This window comes from Parasteatoda tepidariorum, chromosome 4 (genome assembly GCF_043381705.1).
Source record: "Parasteatoda tepidariorum isolate YZ-2023 chromosome 4, CAS_Ptep_4.0, whole genome shotgun sequence".
Classification (NCBI taxonomy): Eukaryota; Metazoa; Arthropoda; class Arachnida; order Araneae; family Theridiidae; genus Parasteatoda; species Parasteatoda tepidariorum.
The window spans coordinates 89,084,757-89,106,232 of NC_092207.1; the positions used below are offsets into that span (position 1 = coordinate 89,084,757).

Genomic DNA, 21,476 nt, shown 5'->3' on the forward strand with positions numbered 1-21,476 from the left:
TCAGTGGTAGATGGATCATGGGTTAGAGTCCCCTCGCCGTCAGACTAACCATGAGAGGTTTTCGCGGTTTTCGTCAGCATGTGATGCAAATGCGGGTTACTTCCATCAAAAAGTCCTCCACAAAATTCATTCCACAACTTCCCTTGTCTTCTGAATTTGGCTCAAATTTACAAGGCTACTCAGTTGAACATTGATAGTCGTAAACCCAAAATTGGGTCGACTATTCAACGACAGTTATAAAATAAAATAAAATTCAGGGGATATATATCTCTCGAGTCCCAATGAGGTAACCCAGGTTGGATTTGATTCAAAATGATGGCAGGTGATTTTATTTCTGCTTTAGGATCGCATCGATCACAATGTTGACGTAAACTATCCCCAATGGTAGGAGCTTAAGTTAGAGTTTCCTTGCCTTCGGATTAACAGAGGAAGGTTTTCATGGTTTTCTTCTTCATGCGACGTAAATGGGGGTTGGTTCAATCACAAACCCCTCGGCAAGAATAGTTTGTCTCAATGTTTGATCTAGGGTATAGGATCCAAAATAACAAAGATATACGATTCAAAGTAGTCCAAAATAACAATACTATAAAGTTGAACAATGATAGCCACAAACCCAAAATTGGGTCAGGGGTTCGATTCCAGTTATAAAATTAGCCTATTAGAGATGCACCATTTTTGTAAAAACTAGTGTATTTGTAGTAATGGTGAAATGAGTAACAACAACAACAACAAAAATTTGAATAGAGCTTAGCGTCTTATGTAAAATAACGTCAAGCAAAAGTTTGCAGTCATGGCGCCATAGTTGCACCACCGGAATGAACCAAACCCATATAATCATCTGCGACCAAAACAAATTGTTCTCAAAATATTATATCATATATTTCCTAAATTTTCCTCAAATCAGAAGAGCCCTTTTATTTGAAGTCTGGGGAAATCGTGACCTTTATCTCGAATTTAAACAAACTTTGAGTCGTGACTTCTTGTGCATTCTTGAACTAATTAGAACTCCGTGAGGCCTCGAGTTCCCCCCACTTGAAATGTTGACGTTTCTGTTTAGCGAGCGCTATCATCGAAAGCCAATCCACTGGCGAGGCCAGAAGAGAAGACTAGAAATCCTGTCAGTGCATATATTACAGGATAAGCACAAGACTTATCGTCAATAATGATTGTTATCGGAAATTCAAACCTGAAGGATTTGTTGAGGAGTTTGAGTAACTACTTGCTCATAATGGGAACTCCCATTTACTAATAGAAAACTACTATTGTTGACCAATATGTCGAGCGGTTTGAAAGATCGTAAATTTCAAATTGCGTCGAGTACAAATATCATATTTGCTTGGTATATGAAGTATCTTATATCAAGCAATTTTAGATAAATTGAGGTGTTGTGTTTAAGGTGAAAAAACTTATATGCATCCTGATTCCATTTGCTATACATTATATATCAGTTAATACATCGGTAAAATTGAATTAAGAGAATTGCTTAGTTGAATATGAAAAGAACATAACTTATTCAAACTTTTCCAAGAAAAACTTAGATCACAAATAGAGCAGTTCAGGAAGTTTTTCCAAATCGTTTTTCTTTTTTTCAAAAGAATAAAACTCGAATTTCCTTATATCATAATAGTTAATATTACCTCCAGCTTAGTTAATATTTTACATTTTTTTTCTGTACTTTATTACAGTAAAAAGATGCAAAATTTAATTATGATAAATAATCCTTTTGAAATATAAGCATTTTCATATGCTGAAATTCTCTTAGATAGAAATTTTTATAATTATAGTAACATAAATTTTTATAATTATGATAATATGTTACATTTTTATAACTGTGATAATACAGTAGGGAACCGATTATCCGGAACGGTCGGGACCATCGCTATTCCGGATAACTGATTTTTTCGGTTTTCTGAATTGCTACAAAAAGCCGTTTTTTTTATTGTTAAACCCAACTAAAAAAAAAAAAAATTGGAAATAATCTCAAAAATAAGAAAAAACGATGAAGATGATGTATGTATGAACACTAATGATTATTTCCAAAATTATGGTAAGGTAAACATCTTTAAAAAAAGAAAGAAAAATCGTAAAATCTTATGAGGAAAAAAAAAATTTTCTTTTTAAATGGCGAGAAATTTATCGAATTTCGCTCCGGTTTTTTGGTTTTCCGGTTTTCTGATTTTCGGATAACGGGTTCTGTACTGTATATACATTTGTACATTTGTTTTTGAAAAGTATATGAGGGTTCATGATTAAAGTAATATCCTATTCATATTTATGATATTTTTGGATCAATAAAATATTTTACATTATGGGATCCAGCTTATTTTAGCAAAGCAGTAGGCTTATCATAACGCAGAAATTTTTCAAAATCATGCGAACTTTTTAATGCACTCCCATTTTCTTTCAGTACTTAAAAAATAGGTAAGCTTTATATTTTTTCTGAAACATTTAGTGTTATTCAGACAAAAATAAATGCTTAATTTATAATTAAAAGTATTATTTTTCAAATGTTTTGTAAAATGTAAGTCCCATTTTGTCAACAAATTCTGCATCAGAAAAAAAGACTAAGTTTATCTGATTTAAAAATATAATTTGAAAAATAAGCGAAGTTTTGAACGCTATTAAAATCATTGCTATTCGAATGGAAAAATTTAATTTAAAAATTCTTTCTTTAGCAATATATGAAAATTTATTTTTAGTAACAGTTCTTTTGCCTAACTTCTAAAATAGATATAACTGCGTTAGTTCAACATCGAATTTTGATTTTGTCTAACGTGTTGATATAATACGCCCCACCATGAAACTGAGATTTTAAGAAAACATTTAAAAAAGTGCCTATATTAATTATAAAATTAATTTGTGTAATACGTTTTAAGAAAAAACAAAAATGCTTTATGAAAAAATTGTCTCATAAATGTTTTAGTTTATGTATAAAAACCCTATTATCTCTTAATATACTAAGAAATAATTGTAGTACTGCATTAAAAATTCTATAATAGAACAATGCAAATTTGGTATATTTGTAAAGAAAAATGTCTACATTTAAGGGAAAAAAATATCGATATTTCGAAACGCTTGCGAAAATGTGTGCATTTCGGTAAGCTTACGAAAAATGTTGATATTTAAAGTCGAAAAACGAGTACATTTCGGTACATTTTCGAAAAATGTCAACGTCTAAATTCGAAAAACGTTTACAATTCATTTAGGCGAATTCTAGTTTCATACTTTAATCAGCATACAATCGAATTAAAAATGTCAAATTTTTTCTTCTTTTTCTTCCAGTACACTTACGAAAAATGTCTACATTTTGCGACGCTTACGAAAAATCCTGGCACTTAGGGGAGAGGGGGGCACATGTGAACAGGGGGCAAATGTGAACATGGTATGTTTTACTAATATGATTCGAAATAAAAAATCTTGAAAAATTTTCAATTGAAGGCAGTACTAGTCCTACCTCTCAGCAAAACTTTCAGAACAATGAGACATTTTGTTGTTCTATTCTGACAATTTCTTTGTATCAGCTGGTGTTGTATATAATATAATCACTCGCTTCTTCAAGTGAAAGCATAGTATGAATCAACTAATAAACTAAAATTAACTATTGCAAATCATTATATGAACATTCAAGTAAGTTTATGAAAAAAAAAATTTTTTTACTCAATTAAAAAATTTTTATTTTTCAAATTAGGTTTAAGAAGGATGATGGGGCACTTGTGAATAAACCATCTGAGGCAGATGTGAACAGTTCACATGTGCCCCTACATAGTATTAAGATTATTATCTTCATGATATTTTAAGTTTAAGAAATATGTATGCATTTAAAATTATTATTATTTAATTTTCCATAATTAATTTATTAATTTTTTTAAATTCTTTTTATTTTTTATTAAATGGTCGATCGCGCATCGCGCATTCTAACTGATACACTTGAGAAATATAGAATTGCTAAAGCTACAAATGAAAAGATAGAGAAAATGAAAAAAAAGCATGAAAGAGTATTAGAGAAGAAAGAAAAAGGCCCATTACAACTTCTGAGGAACATGAAGTTGCGAAAAACCCAACAGCGGAAAAATTATTGTACAGCTGAAAAATTATTTTCTTATTGACAGTACTGTTGCACAATTTAAATTCACACAGTAAGCTACAACCCTTTCAGTATAATGCGTATCTATATCTGTTATATTAAAGATTTTTTTCGTTGAAATATGATGATTGCTTTGTGTTTTTAATCTTGTTCATATGTGCCCCAGGCATGTTCACATGTGCCCCCAATAGGGGCACATGTGAACAATTGAAGTCATTTTTCTAAAATATCATAAAGTAAGGAAATATTTTATTGAAAAATCTCAAAAAATTCCATAAGACAAAGAAAAGACTATTTAAACATATGGACTTCTTTACTGTGAGAAATGGATGATATTTTTTGAAAAATGCAGAAATAAAAAAATTCGTTCACATGTGCCCCTCTCTCCCCTATAGTTTAAAAACAAATGCATTTGGTAAGCTTTCAAAAAATGACAAAAATTAAAGTAAAAAATGTCTACTCCAATACTAGTTAGAATCATTTATCAACATACAATCTAATTAGAAATTTCAAGTTTTTTTTTTTTTAGTGTGCATAAATTTTTTAAAGTCATATTCTATTAAGTCCAATCAAAGTAGCTTATGGGAAGTTTTGAAATTTAATCATAACGTATACAAATTACATTAACTAAATTTGCGAAGACATTTAAATGCCTTGTAAAGTGAAAACAAATAATTTTCCTCTTAAATGAAACTAAATATTCTGTAAAAACTAATATAACTAGACCAATTCAAACAGCAATGGAAAATTGCCATTCGCAAATGCATTTGATGTTTGCCTTACAGTTTTAACTAAGAAAGAAGATCGCGAAAATCACTCAATACAGTGGTTAACGAACTCTATTCTCTATTTATTTCTTAGAGTCTGAAGAAAAAAAAGACTGAAAATAGCTTCTAAATTACAAATAATAATCCCTGTACTCAATCTCTATTAGTGCATCACGGCTCTCTCCAAAGACAACAGACTCTCTCCGAATCAATTTCACTTTTTTTTATTATTTACTCCAGTTGGTTATTCTTTTGAGTGTTGTTTCTAAATTTCGGAAAGAAGACCTGTCTCTTGTGGTTTCGTGTCTAATGAGGCGTTAATTTAGTTGGTGGACAGAATTGTTTTTACTAACACTGTTCATCGAGAAATGTGATACTTAGTTTTAATGTGCTAGATTTTGTTTTTGTATAAAATACCTTTTTATAAAGAGATTTTTTAAAAAAATGATAAAAACGACTAGTGATTATTAAGTTAAAGATATACTTTGCTGAAAAATATAGCACCACAGGTGAAGAGTTTGGTTTGGAAAATTTCGAGTACTGCATTAAAAATTCTATAATAAAAAAATTCCAACATTTTACTATGTTTACAGAAAATAAAAAATATTGATATTTCGAGCACTTACGAAAAATATCTGCATGTAAAATTTAAAAAAAATTTCTGCATTTCTGTCAGCTTAAGAAAAATTTTCAATATTTCTAGTCGAGTAACGTATACGATTCGGTAAACTTTCGAAATATATAGTCTAGCCGGAGTACCTTAGGGCAGCATACTTGGACCGATTTCATACATACTTTACGCCTATGATTTCCCTATAAATAAAGCAGATTACATTAGCATTACAGCCTTCTACGCAGATGATACCGGTATAATAATCAAATCCAGGAATCCAAACTAAGCTCTAATAAATCTACAAGAACAAATTGATGAAATAGAAGACTGGTGTAGAAAATGGAAAATATCCGTAAACGCCGACAAATCACATAACCAAAACGTCTCACTAAAAACCGGAAAATTACTATACACCTCCATGATCCGACCTATACTTTCATATGCTTCACCTGCCTGGACTACTATACCTGAACACCTAATGAAAAAGCTCAACCAATGTCAAAATAAACTACTCAGAAAGATCACCCGCGCCAGATGGTTCATACGTAATTCAAATATCCATAAAGATATCAAAATTCCGTTTCTATCCGAATATATACACAAATTAAATGCAGACTTCTACGACAAAGCCATAAAATGCAGCACAGCCAACTTCAATCAGATTTTTAACTTCGAGAACTATAAAAAAGACGATAAACTAAGACCAATAGCCGCTCATTTCACCTCCGACACCTCATACCACAACTATCAGCACAAATAATAGTCTTCAATTCCAGCATCTATAGTCTACATCAATAATCCAAAGTACCAATAGTCCACAGCATCAAACACTTTACCAATACTGAAATCCTGACCTTCACGTTGACAATCAAACTACAGCCATCCACAGATTACAGCAAGTTGCTCTTATTATTTTCATTTTCTTTCAGTAATACAAGCAAGGTGCTTGTCTCCCTGTAACAGCCACCTCATAGACTGCTGAACTCAAACTGTCTTTTATTTTAACCTTTTATACTATTTCATGATATATGGGATATGGGCCTTCTGCGCGGCCCTGGTGCCCAATTTTTTATAAAGAAAGAAAGAAAGAAATATGTAGTCATTTAAAATTGAAAAACATCTACGTTTCGATTAAAACAATTCTAGTTAAGGCTTCTTAGTGAGCATACAATCGGATTACAAATTGCAAGTTGATTTTGATACGGTTGCGAAAATGTCTACAGTCAAAGTCGAAAAACGTCTAAATTTTGGTACATTCAGCAAAAAATGTCCAAACTTTAAATCAGAAAACGTATACATTTTGATTACGTTTCTGTAAAATGTCGACATTTGAAGTCGAAAATGTCTACGCTAATACTAGTTAGACCCCTTTATCAGCATAGAATCAGGGATTGAAAATTCCAAGCTTGTTTGTTGTTGTTGTTGTTTTTATTATTTATTGTATTTCTAGATATATTTATATTAAGTCCAATCAAAGAAGTTCATCGAAAGTTTAAAAATGTTATCATAACATTTACAGGTATTTTAGGTACTTTTATTGACGTCGCTATTTGCGACGGTCTCTGAAACATACCTGAGGATGATCCAAAGACATGCCATTGATCCTCTTCAGAGGACATTGCTCCCCTGCTTTGGTAGCCCGACAACCAGCGTGCGAAGTTGAGCACTTTACGATAGAACAGTTTAACGAGAACGATAGAATAGTTGACCGAGGTGCGGTAGCACACCCTCGGTCACTACGAAGGCTGATCAAAGTGATCACCCGCCCGCTTACTGACCGCAGCCAGTAATGCTTGACTTCGGTGTTCGACTGGGAACCGTGTCCTTACCATCACTCCATTGATGGATTAACATTTACAAATTACATAACATTTACAAATTACATAACATTTACAAATTACATAACATTTACAAATTACTAAATTTGTTAAGACATTTAAATGCCTTACAAAGTGCAAATAAACAATTTTTCTTTTAAATAAAACTTAATATTCGGCGAAAACTGCTTCCTCTAAATATTCGATAAGAACTAATATAACTAAACCAATTTAAGCAGGGAGGAAAAATAATTGTTCACAGACACATTTAGTATTTGCCTAAATTACTGTCTTAACTAAGAAAGAAGAATACCAGGAAAATCACTCAATATAATCGACATAGTGGTTAACGAACTCTATTCTTTATTTCTTTTTCTCAGAGTCTGAAAAAAAAGATTGAAAATAGCTTCTAAATTACAAATAATAATCCCAGTACTCAATCTCTATTAGTGCATCATGGCTCTCCAAAGACAAGAGACACCCTCCGAATTAATTTCACTCTTTTTTATTATTTACTCCACTTGGTTATTCTGTTGAGAGTTGTTTCTAAATTTCGGAAAGAAGACCTGCCTCTTGTGGTTTCGTGTCTAATGAGGCGTTAATTTAGATGATGGACAGAATTGTTTTTATTGAAATTGTTCATCGAGAAATGTGTGATACTTAGTTTTAATGTGATAGTTTTTGTTTTTGTAAGAAGCACTTTTTAATGAAGGGATTTTAAAAAAACAATAACGTCTGGTGTTTATTAAGTTGATGATATACTTTCTATAAAAATGTAGCACCACAACTGAAGAGTTTTATTTGGAAACCAGCTCAATTCTTTTTTCAAAAATCTTTCGAAAAAACAAATAATTATTTCTTAGTTTAAGTATGGGTTTTTAAAAAGGCAAGATTTTTACTCAATTTCAATTTTTTTATGTTATTAAACAAAAATATGTGCTGTTTGAGTAGCAAAGTAATTTAAGCTGGAAAAAAGAAAAAAATGCAGTCGGAAATCTAACAAATCATTGTTACAAAATCAGAGTTGGAAAACAGCAAAACATGTTTTATTGCTGAAGGAAGCAGATAAGACAGAAACAAAACACTAGAGGTAACAGTAAATAGTGTAGAAAGACCTCTTGGCTCCTCAAAGCAATCAAACTGATCTTGATATTTTTCATTCCGCTTTTCTCAATAATAAATAAGCGTATTTGTTTAGAGAGGTTTTTTTTTTTGCTTTAATATAAATTTGATACTATTTATTTTTTTTACCAGAATTCTGAAACTATACGTTAAGAGCAATCCATGTGAAAAACTATTTATAAGAAAGCGACAAGTCATTCTATTGAATAGTACCACAAAAGAAAAAGATTTAATACTTTATAAAATAAATCGTTCTGATCACACACACACACACTCATTTTTCTAATTATCATCTGGCTTTCATATCCTTACTTCAACAATTAAATTAATATTTTGTTTCATGCATTAAAACGGGTGATTTTCATGTAAGGCAAAAAAACCTTTCAAATGTTTAATTTAATATACTAAGTGAATTTTCCTTTTAAGAGAGACAAAAAAAACTTAAAAAAAACTTTTCTAATTTAAAAAATATTCTTTTTGGAATAATAAAATTGAACAAATTTAAAATGCAAAATGTATCTTAACTGGGTACTTGCACTTCAAGAAGAAGAAGATCACGAATACTTGTACGTATGACGTCAGAGTCAGCTGATCGTTTATAAGCAAAATGGCGCGTTAAAGTTGAGCTAAGTTTATCGACATAAGTTAGAATGTTAATTAGTCTGAAGTTAATTAAGGGCAGCGCCCTTAATTAATTTCACACATGTAATTTGTTGAAATGCAATTCTTTCTCGTCTATGTCTTTTACTTAACTTAGATTTATTATTTGTTCACATAATTTATTGTAACCGTGATATATTTTTGTTTTACGTACCTCGCAACTTCGATACGTAATTTGTTTATTTATGTTCTACGTAGCTTCGTATCTGTCTTTGTGTCTGTACCTCTCAAGTAAAAAATATATAGTTAAAGAATCTTTGTGAAAGAATATAGAACGTGTGGCTTAAGAGAACAGATACTAGATGCGATCGGCTTACTCGAAATAGAATGGAAAGAATAGTTGCTAACATAAACAAATGAAACATTTCAACAACCAATCAGAATCGAGATACCCACACTATGTCGCTTGCAAGTACCCCATGAACAGTCAAGGTTCATTTCAATTTTGTCATTGCTGGTATACGAATTCAGCTAAGTGATGCCACCTCTTTAAAGTACTTTGAAGTATTACACTTTAAACTTTAATCTGGTTTTGATGCTAAGTTGATAAATATAAATAAAATGTTAATAACTTTATCTTAATTAGGGGAATTCCCTTTTACAATCGTGTTAAAATAACAAGACGCAATGCTTGGGGGGGGGGGGGGNTGGGGGGGGGGGGGAGAAATTATGTAAAAAACTCTCTTTAATATAAATTACTGGGATTCTACTGTAAAACAAAATTTTAATACAGGTACGGTTTTTTAAACTATAAATTACACATAAAATGAGTCAAATCTTAATGTGCAAAATTTCCTTTCCTTTTATATTCATTTCCTGTTTAAAAATAATTTTATTACAAAGGGATTGGTTATATATTTTCAATGGGATGTCTGCAAGAAACGTAGGTGGGTTTCTCGATCCTGATTGGCCATTGAAACCTGGCATTTGTTTAAGTTAGCAACTGCTCTTTCCATTTTATTTCGAGTAAGCCTACCCCGAGTATCAATTATCTTAAGTGACACATTATATGCTGTTTCACAAAGATTCTTTCACTATATATTTCTTATTTAACTCAAATATAGGCCCGAAGTACATGCACAAACTAATTATACATCGACGTTGCCAAATGCACAAAACAAAACACGGTTACAATAAAATACCTGAACAAATAATGAATCTAAATTACATAAAAGATGAAGACGATAAAATTTGTATTTTAACGAATTCTGTGTGTGGTACGGCGTTGTATTTAATTAACTTCACATTAATTAATATTTTTAAATACGTGGAGAATTTTAGGTCTACTTTAACACGCCATCTTGCTTCGATCAACTGGCGCAGAGGTCATAGGTCACGTGACTGTGTACCTTTGATCGTCTTCTTCTCGAGTTGCAAATGCCCAATTGCTACATTTATTATAAAAATACAAGAAACAGTTTCTTTCACGCCCTACGTACTTTTATCGTTCTAGTAATGACAATAAATTTCATGAATTTTTGCAAAAAGTAAAACATAAAAAATAAATTTCAACTTGAACAATTTTAAAACTTAATCTACAAAATTAACCTTATAACTATCATCTAGCTGCTTTTTTACTGTGTGAGTTGGAGTAAAAAAAAAAACTTTCCGAATATTTTTGCTCACAATCCAGCGAGTATAAGTTTTTTAAAATTGTTAAACTATTTAAAAGAATATTTTAAAAAGTTTTGAATATTCTTTTTTAGATAGATTATTCAAAATAAAATTTAAAAAAATTAATATTAGGGAAGTAACCTATTCTTCAAATTGATCATTTTGACAATTGAAAATCATTAATAAGGTACCTAAAAGGCTATTTCTACTATAATATCATGTTAATTTGATGGCAAATAGTTTTTTTTTCTTTTTATACGTTCAGAAAATGCACTCGTTGAAAATGAGGCGTAATTACGAGTGAAGTCACTAATGTCTAAGCCACAAAATACAGTAAGCCTACTGCTGTATTTCCATGTCTCTCTTTGTCCCAAACATCAGAACCCCCTCTGTCACGTGCTCCCTCTCTTCAGCGATTTTGACTGTGAAAGAAGGGCTCCTCGTGACAGCTTAGCTAAGTTCTCTTTTCCTGTTGATTCGCGTTTTGTATTCAAAGAGGTAGTGGAGGAAAATTCAATCAGAAGCATTGAGATTAGCAGAACAATAAAATATTGGATAACTGTTTTGACAAGACATTGCTCCATAAAAAAAATAAAAAAATTATTTAGAATTCCTATGCATAAACTGAACGAAATTGTTTAAATTCTTACAAAATTAAGAAAATTTAAATTTCTGAATGGTTTTAAAAGTGGCAACAATGTATCATTTCATAAAATTTATTAAAATTTGATTGAGTAGCTTTCAAATTATCTGAAGCTGTCTTGTAAAATTTACAGCTTTTTTTTAAAATTCGATTACTAAGAAGCTATCCAACCAATTTTACTCAAAGTTTGGGTTTTGCCACGTAAATTTACAATCTTTAAAATGATGTGTAAACAGTTGCATACCTTTCAATTCAAAATTTTTTCGACTATTATTAAATAAAATTATAAAAAGTAATAAATATTTACTAACATTTCTTTTATCACGTGGAATTATTTTTGGATAAACGAATTTTATGCAAAAAAATTTTAATTCGCATAAAAAGTTCTCGAGATATGGCGAAGAACACAAAATGCAAAATTAACTTTGAACCGCTTTCCTGATCAAACTATGGGAACTATATTTCTCAGATTGCGGCTACTCCCTATATTTGGGGAGTCAAAAATCTGAATCCATTGAAAAAAAATGGTATGTTTATTCAGAGAAAGTACGCTTTTGTGCCTGATTTCGTAACTTAAAATATCGTTTGCGCTGATTAATTAGTATATTTGAGATCACCCCCTCGAATCATTATGAATGAGTCCTAGAGCGGGAAGATCCGATCATTAGACCAAAAGTAACTTAAAATGGTCCAATTTTTTTTTCTTTTTTTTTTAGACGCACTGTACAAGAATTTCTTTAAATGTAATTTTTGAAATGGGGTAAACCACGTGAAAGCCACGCTCTACCAACAGATTTATTTTATTTGATGTTCTAGCCAAGTTTTGCATGATCATTCTTTACAATATAGTCTAGTTAAAATATTTTTTTTCAGCTGGAATACCTAAGCCAGTATTTTAGTTATGCAGCTATTTGTTTAATGAATCGTTGGCTTATAAATGTAGGTTTCTTATTTAAATTCAGAAATTTTTTACTTAAATTTTAATTGGTAGAAATAATTTTCAGCTTTAATAATGCCACAGATTAACATATTCAATAATAAATACATAATTTTACCACATTAATGTTTTAATCCAACAAAAACGACGCAATGAAACTTACAATTTTAAAGCATTGATTATTAAACAAAATCTCATCTTCTCTAGGGAGTCTGTGAATTACATATATAGCACATAGCAAAACAAAAAATATATACATATATATATATATATACGGCAGTATCCAATTTTTACCCTTGAATCCCCTTTTCTCAATGCCAAATGTCTAGTGTTGAAATACACAAGTGGGCGACCTTTGTGCTAAAAACTGCACTGAAACTGCACTTTGTGCTAAACTCTGTTGCACTGATGAAGGTTGCCCTTTGAGCATCCGAAGCAGCTCTCTGCTTTTAATAATATTTTTGTGCTCTTTAACGTTGTTTACCTTAGTTAAATTGTTTACCTTAGTCTATTGAGTTAAATTGTAAGTTAAATTGTTAAATATGTTAAATTGTATTTTATCACTGTTTTTTAAAATCTTCCTGGAATAAAATGGAATTTTTTTCTATCTGATGTAGTGTAGTATTAAACATGATTACAGAATATTAATTGCAATTATATGAAAATACAGTCTCAAAGAGAAAAAGTCTTCATGATTTTGTTAAGTCTTTTATTTTCTTCCTTTCATAATATTTTATTTTATAGGAATCTGTTTAATCTTGATAAACTGAATTCCTAAAGCCATGTTACTATTTTTTTTCAGGTAAAGATGTTGAAGGCTTCCATGGTGGAGACCTTACTAAATTAGAACAAGAAAAAATTTGTTTTAATTTCACGGACGGAAATCCAGAAAAACACGAGTTTTATTCTCCAAATTTTCCTAATAATTATCCCAACAACACAAGGTGTGAACTACAATTAAAAGGTAAATAACACTCATTAAACTATATACATAAATTCATTTCAAACTGTATCTAAGATCTTAATTTATAAAGGAGAAACAAAAAAGGACATAAGCTAAATATACAACTGCAAATATATTCAAAATAAATTCTTCCCACGTCATGGTTCACGTTCATAGAAGCTAAGGCTACTTAATTTCGTGAGTAACGATATGATTGTGACAAAGGGATCAAAATTGAGCACAATACCGTGGGTTTTTGAATTTGAAGTTTATTCTAACCCGTTACGGTATTTTCTATATTTTATTGAAAAATTCTTATTAACCCATTACGGTAATTTAATGCCGTCTCTGCATTTGTCGGGGTGTGAAATAAATGTTTTTTTAATAAAACAAGCTAGATATAGCTTGATACGTTACAATACCTATCAATCGGAAGCTGAGTGGTTGTAAGCCGTCACTGATGATCAGAACCATAATGAGTAACATATATATTCACCGGAATTAAAATTACATAGGAATTTAAAAAGTCAAAATTTTATTATAAACATAAAATTTAAGTTTTAAATTGACATTAATTTGATTTTTCTAAATGAATCAGTTTCTAAGAATAAGTGCAATTCTGCGAAGTCACTCAAATAATCATTGACTTGGCACTGAAGGTAATACTTGTTTATGGTATTTCTATCAATCTGAAGCCGTGTAGGGTGAAAGCCGTCACTGATGATCAGAACCATAATGAGTAATATTACATACAATTAAACTTACAGAATTAAGACAATTTATTACAGAATTAAAATTACATAGGAATTAAAAAAGTCAATTTTTTATTATAAACATAAAATTTAAGTTTCAAATTGGCATTAATTTGGTTTTTCCAAATGAATCAGTTTCTAAAAATATATGCTATTCTGCGAAGTTACCTAAACACTCTTTGCTACATTCTTTTTATGTTAAGTCTGTGATTAAATTCTGCTACAAATATACACAACTTAGAAAAAAGTTTATGATAAACGTATAAATTAGTCACAAAAAGTTTTAATATTCAAATAAAGCTAATTTTAAATTAATTATGCTCAACAAATTTGTTATTATAATGTCGATAGTTTGCTATTTATCGATGAATCAAAATTATCTCAGCAAGCTGCTCAGTAAGAAATTTTCAGTCAGAATTTTCTTAGTGAGTAGCTTGCCAAATTACAACTGCATTTCTTAATCTTTATTAGCATTAAACATTTCAATTTTCTTTTCCTTAATTAAAATCCGCATCTCTTAATTTTTATCAACATTGCACATTTTTTTCAAAATTTAATTTTTCTTAATTAAAATCAGCATCTCTTAATCTTTATCCACATTAAACTTTCTTCAATTTATTTTTCTTAATTGCAACCCGCATCTCTCAATCTTTATCTACATTAAACATTTTTTTAGTTTAATTTTTCTTAATTAGAACTCACATCCCTTAATCTTTAGCCTCATTAAAGCCTCATCTTTATCAACATTATACAGACATTTTAATTAAATTAATTAATCATGATTCGCTTAAATTTGTTTCAGCATTTAAATTCAGTTATCCTACTGTTGAGTTCTGATATACTTTTTAGCCCCTTGAAATTTTTTAGATTAAAGCTCTCTAACTCTTTGACGTAGAAATTTTATTAGACATATATTTCATAGTTTTTTTTCCCTATTTTGTATTAATTTAGGTTAAAATAATTTTAAAAATTACATATAATAATTTATGGTTATGAAATACAACATAATACATCAATGTCTAATTTTGTGTTGAAAGTAAAATCTCTAAAACACGGCTCACTTCGAAACAATAATTCTTTAACTTAGCATTTTCTTTCAGTTATTTAAATCCAAGAGACAACGTTATGCACCATTGAAATTTCCTTAATGTACAAAATCAATTATCGATAAAATTTCGAAATAAATAAACAAAATTAAGCAACTTTTTTTAAATTTTATGTTTTAGCGCAAAATTTATTTCAATTTTATTAACTATTAGGGTGTTTTTATAATTAAAAAACATCAAAATGTGTTTTTGTTTGTATTTAGAGCATCAGGTAAAAAATATATAAAAGGGGCAATGGTGTCTCATCAGCGTCAAATTGCTAATATGAATCCCTAATTTTTTTTTCTAATTAAAAATATTTTTATAGCAGCTGTGGAATTTTAAATTATTCTCCTGCATCCAAAAAAAATATTTATATTCTGATATTCAAGATTAATTCATGTATAGAAAATAAACGATTTCTGAAGAAAAAAAATTGTAAAAATGGTAATTTTCAAATTTTAAATTTATGTAATGTAAATTGAACAGTTCAGGAAAATACTCATGCATTTCTTTGACACGTAAAACTGAAATTGAAATTTTTAACTAAGACATCATAAAACTTTGATAAACTTTTGTTTAAATACGGCTTATAGTTTGAACAAGGTCAGGCATCTGAAGAGAAATAAATAAATATTTACTAGTTAATAATATTAATATTTGCTAAACAATTTTTACTGAACACTAGCTGAATACTCGTTCCTCGTAAGGGGTGAAAAAAGTAAACAATCAATATATTAGAACTGAACAACACTACAATATCATGCACTATACTAAAAGACATATACAGACGCCACGAATAAACATTAAATAATGATATTTTTTATTTATTATATATTTTGTCCTTCCTGGTGCACTGTAAAAAATTCCGCATCAAATTGCAATACAAATTACTGGCACTTTGGATTCATCATCCGTAAATTCCATTTAACCGTAAAATCTGCCGTAATTTTTATAGTAATATTTATTTAATTAGAGTAATTTAGTAATTTTACGGTAATTATTACTGTTAAAATTACGGTAGATCAGATATTTGCTCCGTAACGTCTTCCGATAAAAATGGATTTTACAGTGAAAAGTACTGGCACCTAGAATGTCAAGACTTTTTACCGTAATTTGATCCGGATTTTTTTTTCAAGGTGGGCTTTACGTTATTATATTAAGTTAAACGCATTTTTAGTGGTTCATTCCACCAGAATAAAGATAAACTATGTTCGATATCATTTGACATGATGTTGTTACTCGACTCCTGTTGCTGATAGTCAAAATTTACCACAATCAAGCGACTTCATCCGGTACTTACTCCTTTAAGGGGACCTAAAGAACCTCTTTCCACAGTATCTATATTAAAACTTCCAAGTACTGATTCAGTTTAAATTGGTGTCAAATAAACATGATATATTGTACCTATATTAGTATATTTGGTACCGAATAAAACTAGACCAATTGCCTTAATAGTAGTAGTGCATATTACCGAAATTAATTAAGTTTCATTCACGTCAATAATAGTATAGCGACTTTTTATGTTTCTTTAAAAGAAATCAGCACTTTTTCTCCATTAATTTTGCGCGTAGAGTATTTAGCTTGTTCTCCAGTAATTTACTTGTGACGCAGCTAATGTTTTAATTTTAATTAGTACTTTTTACCAATATTAATTAAGCCTTATTGGCGTTAATAATACTAGGGCGATTTTTTACGATTCTCCTAAACGAATTTGTACCACTTCTTTATTAATTTTGCTATTTAGTTCGTAATTCATTTTTTTTATTTTAATTGGTACCTATTACCAATATTGATTAAGTATCATCAGCGTCAAGAAAAACACGGCGATTTTCCACGCTTCTCCTAAATAAACATAAGACTAAATAACGTCTCCTAAATAAACGTTCTCTCCTAAATAAAATATAACGTTTCTCCATTTATTTTGATTTTTAATACGTAGTTTTTTTTATTGCAATTAGTATCTATTTCCAAAATTAATCAAGAATCATTTTCATCAATAATACGCAGGTGGATAAAATTAAGAGATGGAAGAAAATTTTCCCAAATATCTCAAAAAATACGGAATATAAATAAATGAAATTTGGTATGGATATAGCTTATTCCATGATAATAAAGTATGCAAAACAAAAATGAAAGTGCCATTCACTGGCAAGACCTATTGCCAATAAATCCAATGTAGTCTGAACTTAAGGATAGAAGATGACAGTAAGAGTGAGACTTGTACAGTAGTTGCCTCCAGTATGGTGACCCCTGACAGATAGACAGCATGCACAACGAGTATGCATGCTGTTAATAAGGGAGTTAAAGAGGACTTGTGGAAGACCCTCCCATTCTTCTACTAGAGCAATTTTTAACTCCAGAATGGTTCTGCGGGGAGGTTGGCGCATCGCAATAGCTCTCCCAAGAGCATCCCAAGCATGTTCTATAGGATTCAGGTCAGGGGATTTGGCAGGCCAATCCATTCGTTAAATATCCTCGCTTTCCAGATACTCATCAACCATGAGAGCCCAATGTGGTCGCGCATTGTCGTACATAAAAATGAACTCAGTGCCAACAGCGCCCCTGAAAAGACGCACATAGAGCTCTAGGACCTCCTGTCTGTACCTCTGGGCATTCACGGAACCATTGTCAAACACATGGAGCGGTGTGGTATCCTGCATGTGCGAATGAATGTACGAAAATGCTTTCCATCTCCTTATTTTGACCACCATTGTAGTATAATTGACGATTTTTGTTTCTCTTCTTAACTAATTAGTGCTATTTCTCCATTAATTTCGCAGATAAGTACATAATTTTATTTTTTATTTCACTTACCATTGTTTTAGTTTCTTAGTTCGATGAAAGTACATTTTAAAGACGTAACTATAAGCAACATAAATAGATGGTTTGAGATAAATTCCGAGATACTAATTTAGTGGCGTAGTCTGCCTTTGTTCCTTGAGTTACGTTGATTATTGTGTTAATTTGACATAACGAATATAAAATAATTTATATTAAAACATGTAATAATCCTTTTTCATTGAGAGCTATAAGCTAATAAACAATATCGTCGAAATAAAATATAGCTATATATATAGCTGATAGAACGACAGCTGTATATAATATACTATAATATACAGCTATCGTTGAAATTAAAAAAAAATGAAATCTTCTTCAATTTAATTTTATCAAGCACGAGTTCTGAACCTACTGAGAAAAAAAGCGAAAAGTACTAAGCGAGATTATATCATAAATTGAACAGTTAAATTATATAAATAATAATCATATTTAAACTAGTTTACTATTCAAAAAAATTATTCAATTGGCAAAAATTTGGCCTTTAAGAATAACTACTTTGCTATTGTTATCATTCTCCTTATTTTGTGCTTTTTTTTTACCCCGAATTACAATTACGTAAATTTAATCTCTCCATATGGGCATCTTAAGAACTTATTCATATACCAGTTGTGTATCTGAAAGATACTTTGTGAAATACTGCTGCTTCTGTGTTTTAGTCTTTTTCTTTCTGTTTCAAAAATGTTTAAAACATTCTGTCTTTGCTTTATTTGCCATATAAATATTTGCAGAAACATATTTCAACAGAGTTTATGCTATCTTTTTACATTTTTTTTTGTTCAATTTGAAGCTTAAAATACAAAGTTTTAATTTTTAAAAACAATAACAATAATAATAACAATGCGCAAATAAAGTGATTCAAGAATTAGTTAATGATATTTTTTTTAATTCATTGACTAGATATGGGAAAATTTCATAATTAATTATATTTAATCGCAATCTGCATTTACTTGGCATTCATTTTTTGTATGTTCAAAAGTGTCCTAGCTTTTTTATTCAAATGTGTCTCATCACATATATTTTAATTTTAAAAAGGACAACACTATAGGTGGTTATTTCAAAAAATGAGCATATTGATTAAAAACTGGAGATTTAAATATTTATCAAGGAATTCAAACAATTAAGTTCAATTGTACGCTGCAACTTTATTTCATAAGCTTCGATTCAAAAGTTAAAAATAAAGATTACTTTGCGTAGATTTCAGCTTTCAAGAAATTTGTTGAATTTGATTTAATGCTTTAGATCACGACTTCTCAAACTTTTCGGACTCCTTTCACTGGTAATAATACGGGTCCATGTCATATGATATGCTTAGACACTTGCAATTGCTGATTATTTTATATTTAATAAACTAACCATCCCATTCCTAAATAAATGAAGGAAACGTATAATAAATAAATATAAGGTAGGTAGTTGACATACTCTATTTACGAAATCCGAAATATAAAAGTCAAATTTAAACGAATAGGTAATAAAGCGAAAATTCAAATATTATAAATTGAATATCAAGTCAACTGAATTAATGAAAGGCTGTTTTAATTAGCAAAATTTTGAAATAATATGTTTAGAACAGAGGTAGCTCAGGGGAAAGAGAGCACACCTTCCAACGATGTGAACCGGGTTCGAATCCCAGTGATGTCTGATCGAGACAAATTCCGCACCCAGCTAGCATCGACCACAGCTCTAACGCAAAAATATCCTCAGATCACGGATTAGAGTATGCCCAAGTTGCCAAGCTGACCATGGAAGGTTTTTGATGTTTTCCTCTCCATGTAACGCAAATACCGGGTAGTTCCGTTATTAAGTCCTCCATGAAAGCAAATTTTTCACAATACCTGACCAGAAGTTTCCTTCTGAATTGGGTTCAAAACTACAAAGATGTAGAGTTGAACATTGGTTGTCGTAAACCCAGAAAACGGGTCGGCTGTTCAATGACGGTAAGAATATAAAATAATATGTTTAAGATTTGATTATTGGAGAGAGATGTTAGGTTCAGCATCTAAATAGTTTCTTTATTTAATTTTGTTTTCAACATAGACTGGGAAAAAAATTGTGATACTTCTTCTCTTGCAAAATGGAAGTGCTATATTCTGCCAGCTTGGTCACTTGTCTCAATTATTTTTGCCATTATTTTTGTTTCGGGTCCTTTTTAATATTAAGTTTATTTTTTCATTTTACTATTATACTTGGAAGCGATAACTTTTTCTCACGGTTTACTATGGATCCTCCAGTTAGGACAGAAAAATCCCAAGGGGTCCACGAACCTCAGTTCAGCAGGAACCCCTACTTTTGATTAACAATTGCGCACTCGTTTTTATATCTGAACAACATTTTTAATTTCAAGGTTAAAATTTAAGGTACTGCAAGGATAAAATTTGATGTGTTCAAAGGTGCTTCCAGTCCAAGGATGCCCCACTTCCCCCTATATAGAACAAAAAAAAAGTCATGATAATTTTATTTGATAGTCATGATAATTCAATTAATCTATTCATTGTTTCAAATGTTTTGCAGCTCCTCACGGTCACGTTATACAGCTGGATTTTCGAGAAACGTTTCATCTGGAGGAATCAACAACGTGCGAATACGATTGGCTAGAAATAAGGAATGGACCTCACGGGTACAGCCCCCTCATCAAAAAGTGCTGTGGCCACGAATTTCCGCCCCTGCTCACATCGAAGGACAGGTTCCTATGGCTCAAATTCTCCTCCGACGACAGCATAGAATACGAAGGTTTTAAGGCCATCTACGAGTTCATTAAAATTGAAGGTACGACACAATTCTACAAATTTTAGCTTTTTTTTTTCCCCTGTCCTTCAAATTAAACTATGTGATTCTTGTGACACTTTATATACGAAAAGTACTTGATTCACTTATCAAATCCAAAATGGTCAATCACGTGCCATCTTTGTAAGAGAAAAGTTGCCAGGTTTCTAATGAGTTCTCAATATCTCGCCTCCTAATCAATCTAGTATCTTGAAACTTCGAAACCTATATTTTTATTATTTGAAACATATTCGCAATATAAATAGGATTGAGATATAGTATCATTAAAAGTTTACAATTTCATGACCAGCAGCAATGGGGTCAATATTGCGCGTCAATTTCTTTAACTATCCAGGCAATCTAATACTTATCGATTTGATATAGATTGAGCCTTAAGTCACCACCGGGAATCGAACCGCAATACTACACAGCGCTGTGCTTTAAATCACAAAGCCAACACGTCTCACACAACATGTGTGTCGGTAGTACAATTTCGACAGTACATCCAAATTAATCTATAATGTTATCATTAGTAAAATACGTATTAAAAAGGAAAAATTCTGTATTACAGTCTGTGAAAGTATTTATGTATATACATCATATTATATGGATAAAAAATAACAGATTGTTTAATGACTTGAAAACAACCTAGTAGAAATTTTGTCAAAATAGTGTACTTAGAATCATTTTATTTAATAATGTTTACACAATAATAACTTTAAAATAAATGTTAATAGCATTTCCATACATAAAACAAACAAACAAGTTATAATGAAGCAAAAAGTAGTTATGATTCTATTCAATCGATATGGATTGAGATTCTGGCTCCAATATTTTA

The 21,476-nt window shown here is 30.5% G+C and overlaps 1 protein-coding gene across 2 annotated transcripts in view; it reads left to right on the plus strand.

Annotated features, from left to right (window-relative positions):
* The window catches only part of LOC107456457 (neuropilin and tolloid-like protein 2), a 330,240-nt gene that overhangs the window by 233,522 nt on the left and 75,242 nt on the right, over positions 1 to 21,476 (plus strand). For both annotated transcript variants that reach the window (XM_043042842.2, XM_071180165.1), the window contains exons 5-6: positions 13,060 to 13,221; positions 20,387 to 20,641. In XM_043042842.2, the coding sequence (XP_042898776.1) occupies positions 13,060 to 13,221; positions 20,387 to 20,641 (417 nt within the window). The remainder of the gene's footprint in view (positions 1 to 13,059; positions 13,222 to 20,386; positions 20,642 to 21,476) is intronic.